Source organism: Setaria italica, chromosome IX (genome assembly GCF_000263155.2).
Source record: "Setaria italica strain Yugu1 chromosome IX, Setaria_italica_v2.0, whole genome shotgun sequence".
NCBI classification, from domain to species: Eukaryota; Viridiplantae; Streptophyta; class Magnoliopsida; order Poales; family Poaceae; genus Setaria; species Setaria italica.
Genome location: NC_028458.1, coordinates 57,800,754 through 57,817,044, shown reverse-complemented (window position 1 = coordinate 57,817,044; position 16,291 = coordinate 57,800,754). Strand labels below are relative to the sequence as shown.

At 40.1% G+C, this 16,291-nt stretch overlaps 1 protein-coding gene across 1 annotated transcript in view; it reads left to right on the top strand.

Annotated features, from left to right (window-relative positions):
• The first annotated feature begins 3,715 nt into the window (after positions 1–3,715).
• LOC101755010 (callose synthase 9) overlaps positions 3,716–16,291 on the top strand; it is a 25,356-nt gene continuing 12,780 nt past the window's right edge. Inside the window, exons 1-23 of the mRNA XM_004985893.3 lie at positions 3,716–4,112; positions 4,795–4,892; positions 5,446–5,609; positions 5,679–5,802; positions 6,659–6,772; positions 6,851–6,976; positions 7,889–7,978; positions 9,076–9,173; positions 9,259–9,376; positions 10,438–10,563; positions 10,645–10,721; positions 10,797–10,875; positions 11,657–11,773; positions 12,563–12,665; positions 12,762–12,885; positions 13,418–13,595; positions 13,699–13,751; positions 13,838–13,898; positions 13,976–14,057; positions 14,267–14,316; positions 15,051–15,137; positions 15,795–15,880; positions 15,958–15,982. Of these exons, the coding sequence (XP_004985950.1) occupies positions 3,914–4,112; positions 4,795–4,892; positions 5,446–5,609; positions 5,679–5,802; positions 6,659–6,772; positions 6,851–6,976; positions 7,889–7,978; positions 9,076–9,173; positions 9,259–9,376; positions 10,438–10,563; positions 10,645–10,721; positions 10,797–10,875; positions 11,657–11,773; positions 12,563–12,665; positions 12,762–12,885; positions 13,418–13,595; positions 13,699–13,751; positions 13,838–13,898; positions 13,976–14,057; positions 14,267–14,316; positions 15,051–15,137; positions 15,795–15,880; positions 15,958–15,982 (2,379 nt within the window). The 5' untranslated portion in view covers positions 3,716–3,913. The remainder of the gene's footprint in view (positions 4,113–4,794; positions 4,893–5,445; positions 5,610–5,678; positions 5,803–6,658; positions 6,773–6,850; positions 6,977–7,888; positions 7,979–9,075; positions 9,174–9,258; positions 9,377–10,437; positions 10,564–10,644; positions 10,722–10,796; positions 10,876–11,656; positions 11,774–12,562; positions 12,666–12,761; positions 12,886–13,417; positions 13,596–13,698; positions 13,752–13,837; positions 13,899–13,975; positions 14,058–14,266; positions 14,317–15,050; positions 15,138–15,794; positions 15,881–15,957; positions 15,983–16,291) is intronic.

The window sequence follows — 16,291 nt, the reverse complement described above, 5'->3', positions numbered from 1 at the left end:
TGTTTGCTGTTGAGCTAACAAATCTTTATGTCCTGCAGGTCCAAATAAACAATGAGCTTCATAAGTGTGCTTCAAGAAGCAGAGTGCTGGGCAGAATGGCCAATCAAGCATGGGTGGCTGAGAGGGCCATACCTTTGCTCAAGAGGAAGCCTGGAATGGGTGCTGCATATGTGAAGGAAGCATTGGAGGACAAGTACAAGATTAAAATCAACTACCAAACAGTTTGGTATGGTACGCAGAGAGCAGCTCACAAATTATTTGGTAAGTGGGATGATTCATTTGATTGGTTGTATAGGTTTAAGGCAGAAGTGGAGTTGAGGCAGCCTGGTAGTGTAGTTGAGATAGATACTGTCAAAGTTGGAGAGAAGCACCATTTCAGCAGATTTTTTTGTGCTTTCAGAGGTAGTATAGATGGGTTCTTGTATGGGTGCAGACCTTACATTAGTATAGACTCCACAGCTTTGAATGGGCAGTGGAATGGACATATGCCTGCAGCCTTAGCTTTAGATGGTCATAATTGGATGTTTCCTTTGGCCTTTGGCTTTTTTGATTCAGAGACCAAGGACAATTGGATTTGGTTCATGGAGCAGTTAGGCAAGGCCATTGGGGTACTTCCAAGGATGGCTGTGTGTACTGATGCTTGCAAGGGCCTAGAGTCTGCTGTCAAGCATGTTTTTCCATGGGCTGAACAGAGGGAGTGTTTTAGGCACTTGATGGAAAACATGAAGAAGAAGTTCACAGGAAATGTATATGCAGAAAACATGTGGCCTGCTGCAAGAGCTTACTCAGCTGGAAAGCACAATTACTTTATGAGTAAAGTCTTGGAAGCTAGCCCTGAGGTAGGAAAATGGTTAGAAGAGCACCATAATCTGTTGTGGGCCAGATCCAAGTTCTCTCCAGACATCAAATGTGACTACATCCTGAACAATTTGGCTGAGTCTTGGAATGCATGGATCAAAGAATTCAAGGACCTGCCACTACACTGTCTGGTAGATGCCATCAGAGAGAAAGGTGTGGTCATGTTTGAAAGGAGGAGGAGGATTGGAAGAGCTTTAAATGGAGTTATTCTCCCTGCTGTGATTCATCAACTTAATGCTGCCTCAAAGGGGATAGGACACTTAAAGGTCACCAAAGGACTGCCACACCAAGCTGAGGTCACTGAGATATACAAAGATGAGGAAGTAAGAAGACATGTGGTCTATCTCAATGACCAGAGCTGTACATGTAGAGAATGGCAGGTTACTGGTAAGCCTTGCCCCCATGCTTTGGCTGTTATAACCACTGTGAGGCAGCCAGATTTTGAAAAGTTTGTGGACATGGCATATTCTGTGCAAAGATTTAGACAAGCATATGATGCTGGCTGGCCTAACATCACAGATAGGAGTCAATGGCCTGAAGTTGCAAAGGACTTCAAACTATTGCCACCTATAGGGAAGAAGAGAGGCATTGGTAGGCAGAGGAAGAACAGAATTCCCTCTTGCTTGGAAAGGTCAGGTAAGGCTACTAGGCAATCCATATGTGCAGCTTGTGGAGAAAAGGGTCATAGGAAGGGCAGTAGGCATTGTGGGCTCACTGGGACCAAGAAAAGGTATGTACTAAGCCAATCATTTGTTTGTGCTATAATATTGCCATGACTAACTACTATGTCTTATTTTACAGGAAGAGGACCAAGAAAGCAGCAGTGAAGCCAGGAAGGAAGAAGGCCAACCATGACATCCATGAAGAAGCTGCTGAACAACCAGAGCCAGTTCCACCACAAAGGACACCAAGGACAAGAGCTGCAGCAGCTAGGGAAGAGGCAGAAGCAATTGCAGCAGCATCAGCAAGGAAAGCAGCTAGGAAAGCAGCTAGGGAAGAAGCTGAAGCTGTAGCTCAGGCACAACAACATCTGCAAGCAGCAGCATCCAGGACTAAGAGGTTGGTATTGCATCTACACAACAACATTTTGAAATAAAACCTTTACTTCAGCAGCTAAGAGCCTCTTACATTGCACAGGAGACTTGCTTTGGAGGCACCACCAGACCCACCTGCTGAAGAATCTGCTGATTTTGAACCTGTACCATTAGAAGTGGTGGCACCAGCAGCACCAAAAGTTGCCAAGAAGATGACCCCAAGGAAGGTGCTGGCGACCAAAGTGAAGAAGACCCCAAAGAAATGAGTCCAACAATGTCTGTGTCTTACTTTTGTTTTGTGCTGTTGGCCATGAACTATGTCTGTGCTGTTGGCCATGAACTATGTCTGTTGGCCATGAACTATGTCTGTTGGCCATGAACTATTTGGTTGTCAAGTGAATTAGTAAAAGAAACTAAAGTTCTAGCTTGTCCACATGAATACTTAAATATCTATCTGATGCTAAGGAGGAGCAAATGTTCTGTTTCTTAGCTGATGGAAGTATTGTACAACATATATGATGTGCTAGCAACTTTCAAGAATTTTTTGTTGCCTGAACCACAGAATTTCTGTGGATTCTATTTCTGACTCACTGGCTAGTATATGCTAATTTGCATTTGTATTCTGTTGGCCATGAATGAAATTCAGAAATGAACACAGTGATCCAAAAACAAAAGTCATCTTTCATTGATTACACCAACACACAATACAAAATGAGTCCAACAACATCAACAACACAAATGTTTCTACTACTTCAACATGTTCCCAACAACAACACCCATAAATCCTACAAGCAACACAGTCAACAGCAACAAGGCATTCATCATTTTATCCAGCTTGGCCTCCATGGCTTCCTTCTCCAATCTCAAACTTGCAACTGCCCTGTCTGCACGCCCCATGGACTCAACTTCTTGGTCATCAACTTGGTCATCAACTTCCCCACAATTAAGCACTTCAATCACCTTGGCATCAACCAAATCTTTGAAATAAAACCTTTGCCACCTGTAGTACTCACATTTATCTGCAATCTGAACAGCAAGTCAACCGAAACTGAACATCAAGTCACATTTATCTGCAAGCCATGAACTATGAGTCTAGCATCAAATGCAAATGCCGAAAGTAAAAAACCGAAATCAAACTCACCCATCTATCATTCCTTGGACATTTTATGTATATCCTACCGTAGTTCACCGAACCTTGCTGTGTGCGCCGCTCAACTACCCGTGCCCTACGGCACAAAGGGCACTGGATCAAAGGTAAGCCCGTCTCCTCACCGACAAGAGCATCTAGAACCGGCCTCCTCACACTTGATGACGCTCCAGCCTGCGACATGGCTTGCGCGTGGCGGATGGGGGAAGAAGGGACGACTAGCGGGGGGGGGGGGGGCTGCTGACCCCCTGCGTAGGGAAGGAAGGGAGTAAATGGGGAACGGGGGAAATGGGAATGGGGAAATGGATGGCCCCCCCCCCCCCCCCCCCCCCAGTCCCCGCCGCCGCCGCCGCCGCGCTAGACCTAGGTTTTTCGTCGGGGAGGAGGGAGGCCTGGGGGGAGAAGGGGAGAAGTGGGGGGGGAGACGGGGAAGGGGATGGCGTCGGGTCCCCTGTTAACGGAGGAGAACGACGGGGGCATGAGGGTCTTTTGGCACCCCTAAGACACGCTGTCGCGGGGACGTGGCGTGCCACGTCAGCAATAATGGCAAATCTGTTGCCTCGCTTCGTTCGCGATGGCAAAACCGTAGAAGCTCCCGTAAAAGTGGCAAATGAAGGAGTGCCATTTGCAACGGTGGCAATTCCTTAAATATCCCCCAAATTTCTGCTCACCAGAAGAGAGACCACCTCTACTTCCTTTCCTCGCTCACAGCTCGAGCGCCACCACACCCCGCCTCCGCGCGCCCGCGGCTTTCGAAACCCTAGCCTCCCGTCTCCCTCGCCACTTGATCGCAGCAGCTTGTAGCGAGCGGGGCTATGGCTAGCGGCCTCTGAGCGCGCGAGTGACTGGGCGCTGAGATCCGAGGGCTTCCGCGATGTCGAGGGCGGAGGCCAACTGGGAGCGGCTGGTGCGGGCGGCGCTGCGCGGGGAGCGGCTCGCCGGCGGCTACGGCCACCCGGTCACCGGCATCGCCGGGGTCGTGCCGTCGTCGCTCGGCAACAACGTGCACATCGAGGAGGTGCTCCGCGCCGCCGACGAGATCCAGGATGAGGACCCCACCGTCGCGAGGATTCGTAAGTTTTGCTACCATTTCAGTTCCGACGGAGTTTGGGGGCAGAACACGTAGCCGCGTCCGTATTTAGGTAGTGTTTGGTTGGCTCAAATGTAACGTAATTTGATTACTGAAGGTAACGAATCCCATTACATATGTTTGGTTGCAGTGGTTTGTAACCAATTGACACTGTAATCGAATCCCTTACCTAAATAATATCTATACAAGCTTGTTACCCCTCCTCCCCCACCGTAATCAGATATAGCACCCACACAGTAATCTGATTACGTTACCAAAGTGCAACCAAACAAAGAGGGCAATCACCTATTCCACCTCCAAATACACTGTAATCTGATTCCCTTTGCGTTTACATTACCTTAGCACGAACCAAACACTATCTTAGTACTGGCTGCACCACTTTATTACGCTCGCTCTCTAGATTTTGGCATAATTCTGTACAGAGTTTGAGGGCACAACACGTAGGCGCCTCCGTATTTAGCAGTGGCTATACTACTTTATTACGCTCCTTATCTAGATTTCGGCATAATTCTGTACAATTTTGCTGCGCTTTAAGCCTGCTACACTTGTGTTGCATCGTCGAAGATGGCATATACTTTGATCAAGCTAACAGTTGTGTACTAGTGACTGCAAGATTTTATGACTATGCTTAATTTGTACGTGTTTTTACTTTTTACCTTGTGCAGTTTGTGAGCATGCTTACGCACTAGCCCAGAATTTAGATCCAAATAGCGAAGGAAGAGGAGTATTGCAATTCAAAACAGGTTTGATGTCAGTAATCAGGGTATGTCCATTTCAGCTACACTTAATAGTGTGATTCCATACTTTAAGATATCCTTTTTTTTTGAACTTCTATGACTTGGAGATATCCTTTTATTGAACTTCTATGGTACTGGAGAAAATACTTTCAATTTTGCTTCCATCATATTTTGTTGATAAAAGCTATAGAAATATGTCACCATGAGTCCCCATGGCTGTGGTTCTTTTTGGGTGATGAATCTACAAATATTATCCTTTGTAAGACACAATTGGAAATGTTGGCTGCAGTTCTCTCGAATGACATACACTCATGTACATAGGGAGCATTTTGCAATTTTTTAACTTGTTCTTTTAGTAGACTGTTCACATTTCATTGTGGGTGCTGTAGCATATAATAATGACGAATTGTTCTAAAATTAATCTTTATAAGTTATAATTTGAAGTAACCCAGTTGCACCACATTAGCGCACACCATATCTCTTGGACCATAAATGATGAATTGTTCTACAATAGAACTTTAGAATTTATAACTTTATAAGTAACTTATTTTAACAGCTCCTTTTGGTTTACCAATTTAGCAAAAACTAGCAAAGAGGGATGGCGGTGCTATAGACCGAAGTCAGGATATCGCTAAACTGCAAGAATTTTACAAGCTTTATAGAGAAAAGCATAAAGTGGATGAGCTGATTGAAGATGAAATGAAGTTGAGGGAATCAGCCGTGTTCAGTGGTAACCTTGGAGAGTAAGTATCAAGCATAACTGAAATAAATTTGTGGCACTGCTGCAATTTAACTACTCTTTGTTTCAACAGGTTGGAACGGAAAACTCTGAAGCGGAAAAAGGTGCTTGCGACGTTGAAGGTCTTATGGTCAGTAATAGAGGATATGACTAAGGAAATTTCACCTGAGGATGCAAAAAATTTGATATCTGAAGAGGTTTCTATTCTTATTCTTGATATTTAATTATTTGTATCTGGTGTTGAGAATTGAAATATATATATTTTTATCTTGTCTATATTGTTTTGAGTGGTTCATCTATCTACTGGTCCCTAGGAAGGCAATGTCAATCCAGTTATATTTGATAAAACTCAACGAGTTCTATGTGTATATGTGTAGATATGTAACCTAAGCTTTATTCAACAGTGAAATTTACAAAACAAAGGTTTTTAACTTTTAGATCCTCCATACATGCAAGGAGCTTATAATTTCATAATGATATAGCACATTGAGTTCGAACAAGCTAAAGTTTTTATTTAAGCTAAAGTAAATTGTTATTGAAGCTACGTTAAATCTAAATGCTACTAAATTATTGTTAAGAGCTTTTAGTTATTGGAGCAAATAGGGCATTGCAGGGAGTTTTTCTCACCATCCCCTAAATTTCCTCCCTAGTGTAAGGTTCTGAGTGGAAAGGATGTTATGTGTCTATCATGTTGGCATGTTCTTTAATCACCTGTTTGTAGACAAATGGTTGAGTGAGTTGCATATTATATCATCAAGATCAAAGTGACCAACAAAAGCTTGATATCTGCTGGTTACGAACTTGTGTTCCTTGGTGGTGCAAGTAACTTCGAAAGGGCTTCCATCTCATTATCCTAGTCGGCTGAGAACTGTGCCTGTTGTGTGTGTCCTGGATAGGTCTCTTGGCCACTCCTTTGTACATATTTTTCTCCCTTGATGGAATGACACAGTTCTCCTGTGTTGTTTGAGGAAAAAATTTCCACCCTTGAATATAATCAAAACCAGTAAAAGGTTTTGCCTTTTGTGACCAATTTACTCATTCTGTTTTTCTCAGATGAAAAAGGTCATGCAAAAGGATGCCGCGAGGACGGAGGATGTTGTTCCATATAATATTATTCCTCTAGATGCATTGTCTACTACCACTAATGCAATTGTGACTTTTCCGGAGGTAATTGTTCAAAGTCCTGTTATTGCCGGATTTCTAGGCCTTGAAGTCGTTATACCGTTTGCATTGTTTGAATTTCAGGTGAGAGCAGCAATATCAATTCTGCAGTACCATAGGGATCTTCCCAGGCTCCCTGGTACCTTTTCAGTCCCTGATGCTAGGAATTCAGATATGCTGGATCTATTGCAATGTGTATTTGGATTTCAGGTCAGTGTTTTAAGGTGGAACTTATCAATCTTCACCACGTGCATTTTCCAAGATGATAAATACTGTAATCATATCACAGCAGAACAGGCTCATTTTGTTGTATTGCTGTTAGACGACAAATGTTAGTTGCCAACCTAGCAATTGCTGAAAAGTCCGATAGATTTGCTTAGCGTCATCGTCAACTATATGTGGATCAAATTGCTGCAATAGTAAATCTGTATGCTGTTGCACTTTTGAGTCTTACTGTAAATTGCAAAACAGGTATATCATCGGTCACGCCAAACATGAAAACTATATTAAAAAGCGTAGCATGCACATTTGGTATGCTGAAGTTATAACAATCCTGGCCATTCCTTACTGACTCTTTTTTTGCTTCGTAACCTTGACTGTATATTCTGTGATGTTTTTAAGTTTCAACATGGAAGAAAGGAGTCAAAGATGGTCAAAAGTATGGTCTCTGAGTTTGCAATCGTTTTATCTTTTTAACTGTAGGCTGTAGCCAGTTAGTTGCGTGAGTACTTTTGGATGGTCATAGACATGTTAAAGACCATATTTCACTAAGTTGAAAAGTGAGTGATTGAAGGAGGATAAAATGAATATGAATACAGATCCTATACGCATCATGTATTTTGTTGACAATTGAAATACATCCTGCAAATATGGTAATGCTAGGTTCTAAATTCACATGTACCTTTTCATTGTGCTTTTGGACCCATCTCTGGTCATTGATCATTGGATGGAAAATCAGATGCTAGGAAAAGAATGTGATGACATGGCATTGACATGCATCACCATTGTTAAATATATAGTCTAGTGCAGTTATAACTTCTGTATGCAGTCTTAATGCATTATATGGCAATACTTTGAAGTGTTGTTGCCTTAGTGGAAATTCCCAATCCCTCATTTTTGCAGGAAGGTAATGTGAAAAACCAAAGGGAGCATATCATTCACCTATTGGCAAATGAACAGTCTCGGGTGGGCAAGCCATCAGGGAATGAACCGGTATGTGATTGTTTGACACCATTCCACTGTTTCTGCGCATCATAATTTTGGATCTGATTGGTGCAAATTTTTTTTTTGAAATTGAACAACCTTACCTTGTCACCTTAGTATAGTTTATCATTTTTCCGATATTCTTTCTTGAGTTTCTGTCCTTTTCTTTAGCATTTATAATGCCTTCGTGTTTAGTAAGTAGCTCTTTTCTGAATTGCCTTTTGAATTCATGAAAAGCTTGGTCATGGTCATGATTAAGTGGAGAAATTTCCCTGCATTCTTGAGGTACCATGTGTCTGAATTATTCTCTAGTAAAGATGCTGTGCTCACTTTCAAAGAAGAAAGAATGGTTGTGGCAGGTGTGTACACCTGAAGTATCTGTTATCTATTTATAACCTCTTTTTTTGGAAAAATATAATAATTTTCTAGTTCTGTGCTGGCCATTAGTCTGTGGTGCACGCACTGGATATTGCTGATAGTTTTGTGCACTTTGCTAATCTGTATGAATTGATGTAAATGCTTGAACCAGTAACACCATTATCATAAGTGGAAACTTTTTCTTGTTTTTTTGTCAGTGTAATTGATTCTGCAATCTGGCACCTGTGAACTCTGACAATAATAACATACTAAACTGTGATGTTCAAGGTTTATTTTTTGTTTGGCCATGGTTTCCAATTGATAGGTTTTCTATATCACATACACTAATTGCTTTTTGAGCTGATTTAGTTTAATATTAAAGATAACACTGATTATCCATGGTCAGAATTACTGAACCTATAAATATAGAAAGCACACTAATTGTAAGTATATCTTGCTCTTCACTTCTGTTACCTTATTCTTAACCATGCCAGCCTGACCCTCTTCTGTACAGTGTCTACCCTGCCATGACATAGTACTCAGTACCCACCAATTTCTTGCTTGACCACTGAAGTTGCTATACTATTTAACATTTAAATTCAAAGGTTTATCCTTTTCTTTTTTAAAGATACGGTGATATGGTAACAGTTTGAAATCAGTTATCAGGTTCAGCCCCCAAGATATTCATCTCTATATTGCTTGAAGTTTTTCACATTTTTATTGTTATCATTATTTCCGTTTGTTGCTAGAAAATCGATGATGGTGCTGTGCATGCTGTGTTCTCCAAAGCCCTTGATAACTATATCAAATGGTGCAACTACCTGCCTACTCGTCCCATCTGGAATAAGTATGCTTTTTAAAATATTCTGCACCAATCTATTTAACTCCTTATTGCCTCATTTTGTTTTAATATATTGTACATTTTCTCTTAGCACTGATTCTTTGACAAAGGAAAAGAAGTTGCTATATGTGTGTTTATACTACTTGATGTGGGGTGAAGCTGCCAATGTACGATTTCTTCCTGAGGGCTTATGCTACATATTTCACCATGTAAGTCTGTAATTCTAGTGGAGTTATCTATTAGAGTTTTTTGTGGTTCATAATTTTCCTTTATTTTCCTGTTTTTGCTGAAAATATTGTGTAATCATACCGTTAGATTCCCCCTTTAGCTGGGGGGAATTTTTTTTTCAATGATGCACACATCAGTAAGTATGACATGTTTGTCCCTTTTCTTCCTTTTATGTCTCTGTGACATTTAACATGCTCCGTTGTATGAGGCTTAGGTGAATCAGACTTATATAAGTGCATGGTGTGGTAGAACAGTACTGAGAAACTAAAAGAAATAGTGGTAGCACGAACTTCTAGGACTCCTTCCCTGCTTCTTTTACTGTGTTGGCATGCAAAGTTGCTTTGCTTTGGATGCTTCTAATTATGCAACCTAAATATATCTTTGTTGTTCAGTTGTGCTCGCCACTATTATTTCAGAAATTATTGTTGCTGCGTCAAATTTGCATCCTGATGTCGGAGTATGTCACATGTGAAATGACTCGTATCCTAACCTTCCTGGAATGTCCAAGGTGGTTGGGAGCAGTGTCGACGCTATGTGATCTGGAGAGGCACATGCAACGGGAGGATTGAGGGCACTGGTGTTTCAGACCAACTGGGCCACGGCAGCCCCTTGGCATGCAAACATTTCTTTAGTTACACCTACGTGTCGTTCATGATCACTCCATGTCCGCATTACGTTAGTTGAAGTTTGGAAATGTGGATGAACTTCCCTTTTGATAGTGAACTGGTGAAGCCTATGTACATTTACAACAAACTTCTGAGACTTATTTATACCTTTTAACCACTAAATGTTTCTTACCTGGTAGTTTATGTGCTATTAAATAATCATTTATATTAATGTTAGTAAAATAATATCAAAACTTACTTTGAATATAATTTTTTTTCATCCTAGCTGAACCCAAACACCAGTTTTTGAAGTTTGCCATGTCTGGATTCAGGACGTGTCTGTCTGAGTAGTTCTTGTCTGAGCAAGTTACTCGAAAATTGATAATCTTTGACAATACCTTGAGTTACACATGACGCGAACTGTTTCAACTTTGCAGCTAGCAAGAGAACTGGAGGAGATTCTGCGAAAACAAACTGCAGAGCCAGCTAAAAGCTGCAGTTCTGATGGCAGTGTCTCATTTCTTGAAAACGTCATTTCTCCTTTGTATGATGTCATTGCTGCGGTAAGCGTGGCTGCTGGCTGAGCTAATATCACTTCTTATGTTTGGTCCTCAATGGTTTTCTTGATGTTAATTCTGGTGCAGGAAGCAGCCAATAATAAGAACGGGCGCGCACCACATTCTGCATGGAGAAATTATGATGATTTCAATGAGTTTTTCTGGTAAGCAGATGAATTGAGTTCTTTGGTTTTGTTGATTTGTTCCTATTTTTCATAATCTTTTGTGGTTCCTTCCAGGTCTAACAAGTGCTTTAACCTAGACTGGCCGTGGAAGCTGAGCAACCCATTTTTCTCAAAGCCCAGTAGGAAGGAGAAGGTTTGTTATAGTCACAATTATTTAAATCTTTTGGTAGATGTAGCCAAATCAGTATTTGTATGTATGTAGACTTTTGGTGATTGTTAATATCTTCTGCTCCCCTTGATCATCATGCCAACAAATATGAGATATGCCCCCCCCCCCTTCCTTCCACCCAATTTAATCAAGCTTCAGTGTCAGCTTTCCTTTTACAGAAGCTGATGTCACAACAAACAATTTCCTTATCTTCCTGAGTTGGCTTAACTTTACCTGGATGCTGATGGATATCAGTCTTACTGTTTTGATAAATTTCTAATGACACAAGCTACTCATCACCCACAACATGAACTGAGGTTCTCTGCTCCTCACCTTCTGTAGTGCTGATGCTGGCTCTGCTTGACGAGCTTCACAAATCTGGCTTTCATTTGCTTACTTGAATGGGAGAAGATTGCTATGAGAAGTGCAGATTGTTAGCGATAAAGATTTTTGGAAATGGTTAGGAATGGGGAGCTTTTAATTTTCAGCCATGGTGTTTGTTCTTGTTTTATATTTGCCGTTCTGACGTGCACCCTTTTAGGCTTATTAGTCAAAAGACGAAAAAAGTGGCTTATTTGGATAAGCTAAGGTTGACTAAAGGGAACTACATGTAGAATAATACAAATGAAGAATTTGGTTCTTGCTCCTCATTTTCTGTCAGTGTGGATCAACAGCTATCTTCAACATTCTGATGCTGGATTTTACTGCCATTCTCTTGCAAATTCCCTGCCTTTTTCCATTATGTAATGCACATTTTGTTTTGCAGGGCTTGTTAGGTAGGAACCATCACTATGGAAAGACATCTTTTGTGGAACATAGGACTTTTCTTCATCTTTACCACAGCTTTCATCGCCTTTGGATTTTCCTAATTATGATGTTTCAGGTGAGCACAAATCCTAACCATGCAAAAATTTTTGGTTTCCAGCCGCCCACCTCTTCATTCATAATTACTTTATTGAATCCTAGGATTGGTTTTTTATTCCACGTGTTGAGTTGCTAGGTATGCAATAGTGCAATTGAGATTTTTTTCCTCTCTATTATGGCTAGTTTATCCCATTGGTGTCCCCTAGGTGAAACTCATGGCCTCTTGCATGCGTGCACGGTAGAGGATCTACAGAACATCATAAAGTCCACAAATCTGCAACAAACAACAAATACACAGTTTTTCTCCAAATACAGGTTCTCACTATATTCGCACTTGGGAGCTGAGAAAAGTGAAGAATGGAGTCCCTTTTTTTTTCTGTTTGGGTGGAGGGGGGGGGGGGGGGGGCGCAAAAGTGCAACTTCATAGTTTTTTGGGACCTGGACGCGAACCCTGAAATAGTTTGGGGACCCCCCATCTAATTTACTCTTTTAGTTTCCTAGCACACTATTATTTACCAGTGATTTATTTACGTTCCAAGATTGTATATTGCTCTAATATGAACCAACATTTATTAATTTACGTATGTGTTTGACTTTGCCTGCATCTATATTTTTGCACACCCAAGCAAAAAATTACCATCAATGGTATCTTGAAATTGATGTTTAGCAGGCGATACAATGACTTCTTTGTTCTCCTGGCCATGAGGATGGATTTTGTTTTCTTATTTTGTGTTTCATATTGCCAATGTTTAATGAGTTATGTACTGCGGTGTAATAATCTAAGTGTGGTTCTATTATGTTGATGCAGGCACTAACTATCATTGCCTTTAACAATGATAGTTTTGACATGAAGACCGTATTGCAACTTTTTAGTCTGGGCCCAACTTATGTCGCAATGAAATTTGTTGAGAGTTAGTACTGAATTTTTTTAACGATTATATGATCAGCTGTGTAAAACATCTTGCTGATGACTAATATTGTTTGCTACCTTTTTGTTTTTGAGGAAGGTCTACTGGATATTCTGATGATGTATGGTGCCTATTCAACATCTCGTGGATCTGCAATCACCAGAGTGTTGTGGCGATTCTGTTGGTTCACTGTAGCTTCATTGACGATTTGTTACCTATATGTGTATGTTTTTTCCCATCCATTTGTGTGTTTTGAAAATTTATTCCTACCCTAACTTAAGCAAAAAGAAATCAGTTAGATGAAATATAGTGCTTAACGTAATTATCATCTGGCAATGACATATTTGAAGGTTTTGAAACACAAAGGAACAACAAATACGGGGTGATTCAGGGTGAATAATGAAAAACATAAAATAAATCCTGATACTTGACAAGTAGCACGTTGTAAAGAGATAAGATGGTTATAGGTGCTGTGTTGGCCACATAGGTCTGATAATGTAATGCCATTCAAAGGTTAGAATTGGTCTTTCTTATCGAATGATATCTTTACTGGCTTGGTTGAAATATGGTCTGTTTGTTATTAATTGTGAAGTGAAATTACTTGGCATCAACTCCAAATAGCACTTGATATTTATTTTCCTGTAAAATCACTGGAATTCCTAACTTATGATTTAAAATCCAGCACTTGATACTTTTCTCTTTTGTTATGTTTGTACCTTTGTGATCAAACTTCTAATGGCTTTATCATTTCCCAGCAAGGCGCTTCAAGATGGGACGCACTCAGCTACATTCAAGATATATGGTTTTGTAATTGGTGCATATTTTGGTGTTAAGATAATAATGAGCCTACTTACTAGTGTCCCTTGTTGCCATGGTTTGACCGAGGCTTGCTACCGCTGGTCTGCTGTACGCCTTGTTAAGTGGATGCATCAGGTCCTTGTCCTTTTTAAGCACATTCTATCTTCCTGTCCTCTTTTAAATCTTTGTATGCAATATCTTCTGCTAAGGATATCTGACGTTTTATTCTTTGTTGAAGGAGAATAATTATGTTGGAAGAGGCATGCATGAGAGTCCCCTGGACTATATCAAGTAATCCTGTAGATCTTTGAAGCATAATACTGTGATTCTGCTAACAAATTGGGAAGTGCATCATTAATTACTATATTTATTTGCAGATACGTTGCCTTTTGGATTATTATCCTTGGTGCAAAATTTTCGTTCACCTATTTTCTTCAGGAAAGGTTTAGTTTTTCAGTTTCCAATATTTGTAAGAATTGATCTTTGCACTCTAAAGTGTGGCCTTTATTATGCAGATAAAACCTCTTGTAAAACCAACAAGAGCTGTCATCAATTTCAGAGGTTTACAGTATGCCTGGCATGATTTTTTCTCAAAGAGTATGTAAATATTTCTTTTTTTCACACGTCACAATGATATATTTTTTCTTGTCCACACCCTCGGATCCTATAATATTCATTATTGTGTATTTGGTAAATTTTCCTGGGAGAAGTGCCTATCTCTTTCTAAATATTAATAGTCTCAGTGTCTCACTACTTAAAAGATGAGTTCATTACATGTAATTAGTTGGTTCTTACAATGCTTGCAGATAACCATAATGCCATCACAATCCTTTGTTTATGGGCTCCAGTGGTGTCAGTAAGTAACCTTTGCTTGCTTTAAATTGTTGTTCCAGCTCTCCGAACTTTTGTTATATTGTCAGAATCATGGGCAGCCATAATAACTTTCGAACTATGACCGTTGAAAATAAACAGTAAACATCTCTAGATGACACTCATAGGTTTGGTCAGAAATAATGAGTCAATCTGTCTAATTTCTCATCATGGTTTTTTGTTGCCAAATTCCCGCATTTAGCTAACAAAAATTCTGCATTCTGAGTAGGCCTTAAAGTCAATTGCCTAGCATAATGGCACTTTATGTTTGCAACATCCTGGGAATTTTCTCAACCACTACCAGAGATAACATGAGCCAAAACAGGACTATTATTGCAATAACCTTCCTCAGTCAGCACACTTGTCAACATGGCTGCATGTACCATCGTCCTCCCTCCGTCCCAGAATATAGCTACGTTTAGACTTTTTCAAAGTCAAGCCTTTTCAATTTTGACTACGAATAGCGAAATAATCCTAAAGACGGAGCTATATTCTGGGACAGAGGGAGTATCTATTAGTGGGCAAACATGGGCCAAATTGTGCTGTGGCGTTCCATTCACTAACGGGTTGATGTACTGAATGTAATGATGAAAAATGTTCTTTTGTCATTGTTTTAGTTATCACTTGTATCATATGTGTCCCCATTTTGCAGAGCTTACATGAAACATGCAGTGAACATCTGAAAATTATATTTCTTAAACTAAATATCCATTTATGCAGATTTACCTTTTGGACATTCATGTATTTTACACTGTAATGTCTGCTATATATGGATTTCTCCTTGGTGCGCGTGATCGCTTGGGAGAGGTTACCTCCTTGAACTTTATCTTTGAACTACTGTCATACTATCCCTGAAGTTGTTCTCGCAGATCTGTCAACCTTATCATTTTATATCTTTATTATTGTGTGCTGCCATTTCTTGTTTAGCCGTTTGTGTCATACTTCTCAAGTACTGTTTTCTAATATTTCTATGCTTGTACAGTATGCTTGCAAGGCGTAAGTCAATGGCAAGTGCATTTGATTATGCAGCCACCTTTTGTAGTTTAGATGGCATCGAAACACTAGATGCAAAATAACTTGCAAATTTTTATTTGTTTCTGTGTTACGGCTGGGCATTTCACCAATGCAGTATACTGTTATTCACTTATTCGCTTCTAGATGTTTTAAACTCCAACAAATCAAGGCAGTAGTCAATGAGCATTTCCTCTTTGTACAATGTATCTACCCCTCATCAGTCCACCATACTGATTCAAACCAAAATACCAAGTCCTGATAGCCTTTGGCAGGGGTTCTTTGGAAAAAAAGTACCTTGAAAAAAATCCAAATATTTGACAACAAAAACAAGCTCCTCAAACATGTAAAAATAATGGTGAAATTACATGTTTTGCTGTTGTCTTTTTTTATTGCTCTTATTCTTCATTTCATAGAGAATATGTCGATGATCATTTTTGTTTGTGTTTTCAGATTAGGTCGGTTGAAGCAGTTCACCGATTCTTTGAGAAGTTCCCTGAAGCATTCATGGAGAAACTTCATGTTGCTATTCCGAAAAGGTCTGTGATGTCCTTCTAGTTTCTTGCTTATCTGCTTCTTTGTTATGCTCTAAAGTTGGTTTTAATCCTTTACACAGGAAACAGCTGCGATCATCTGGTCAGGTACGAGTCATTTGATATTATTATTATTTAAAACTTGTTCTGTTATGGAACTTCTCTGTATTGATTTTGACCTCTGAGCAGCTCTATTTGACCCTAGTGTTTTTGTTTGCCCCCCTCATCCCCCCACCCCCACCCACCCACCACCACCACCACCACCACCACCACACACACACACACACACACACACACAAATATTGCACATTTGTTTGCTTAAATAATATTGGGGTGCTTAAACTACAAGTACACCATTCTTTATTTCTTTAACTGTGCTCATTCTTTTTTGTTACTTATAAAGAGTTGACACTGCAA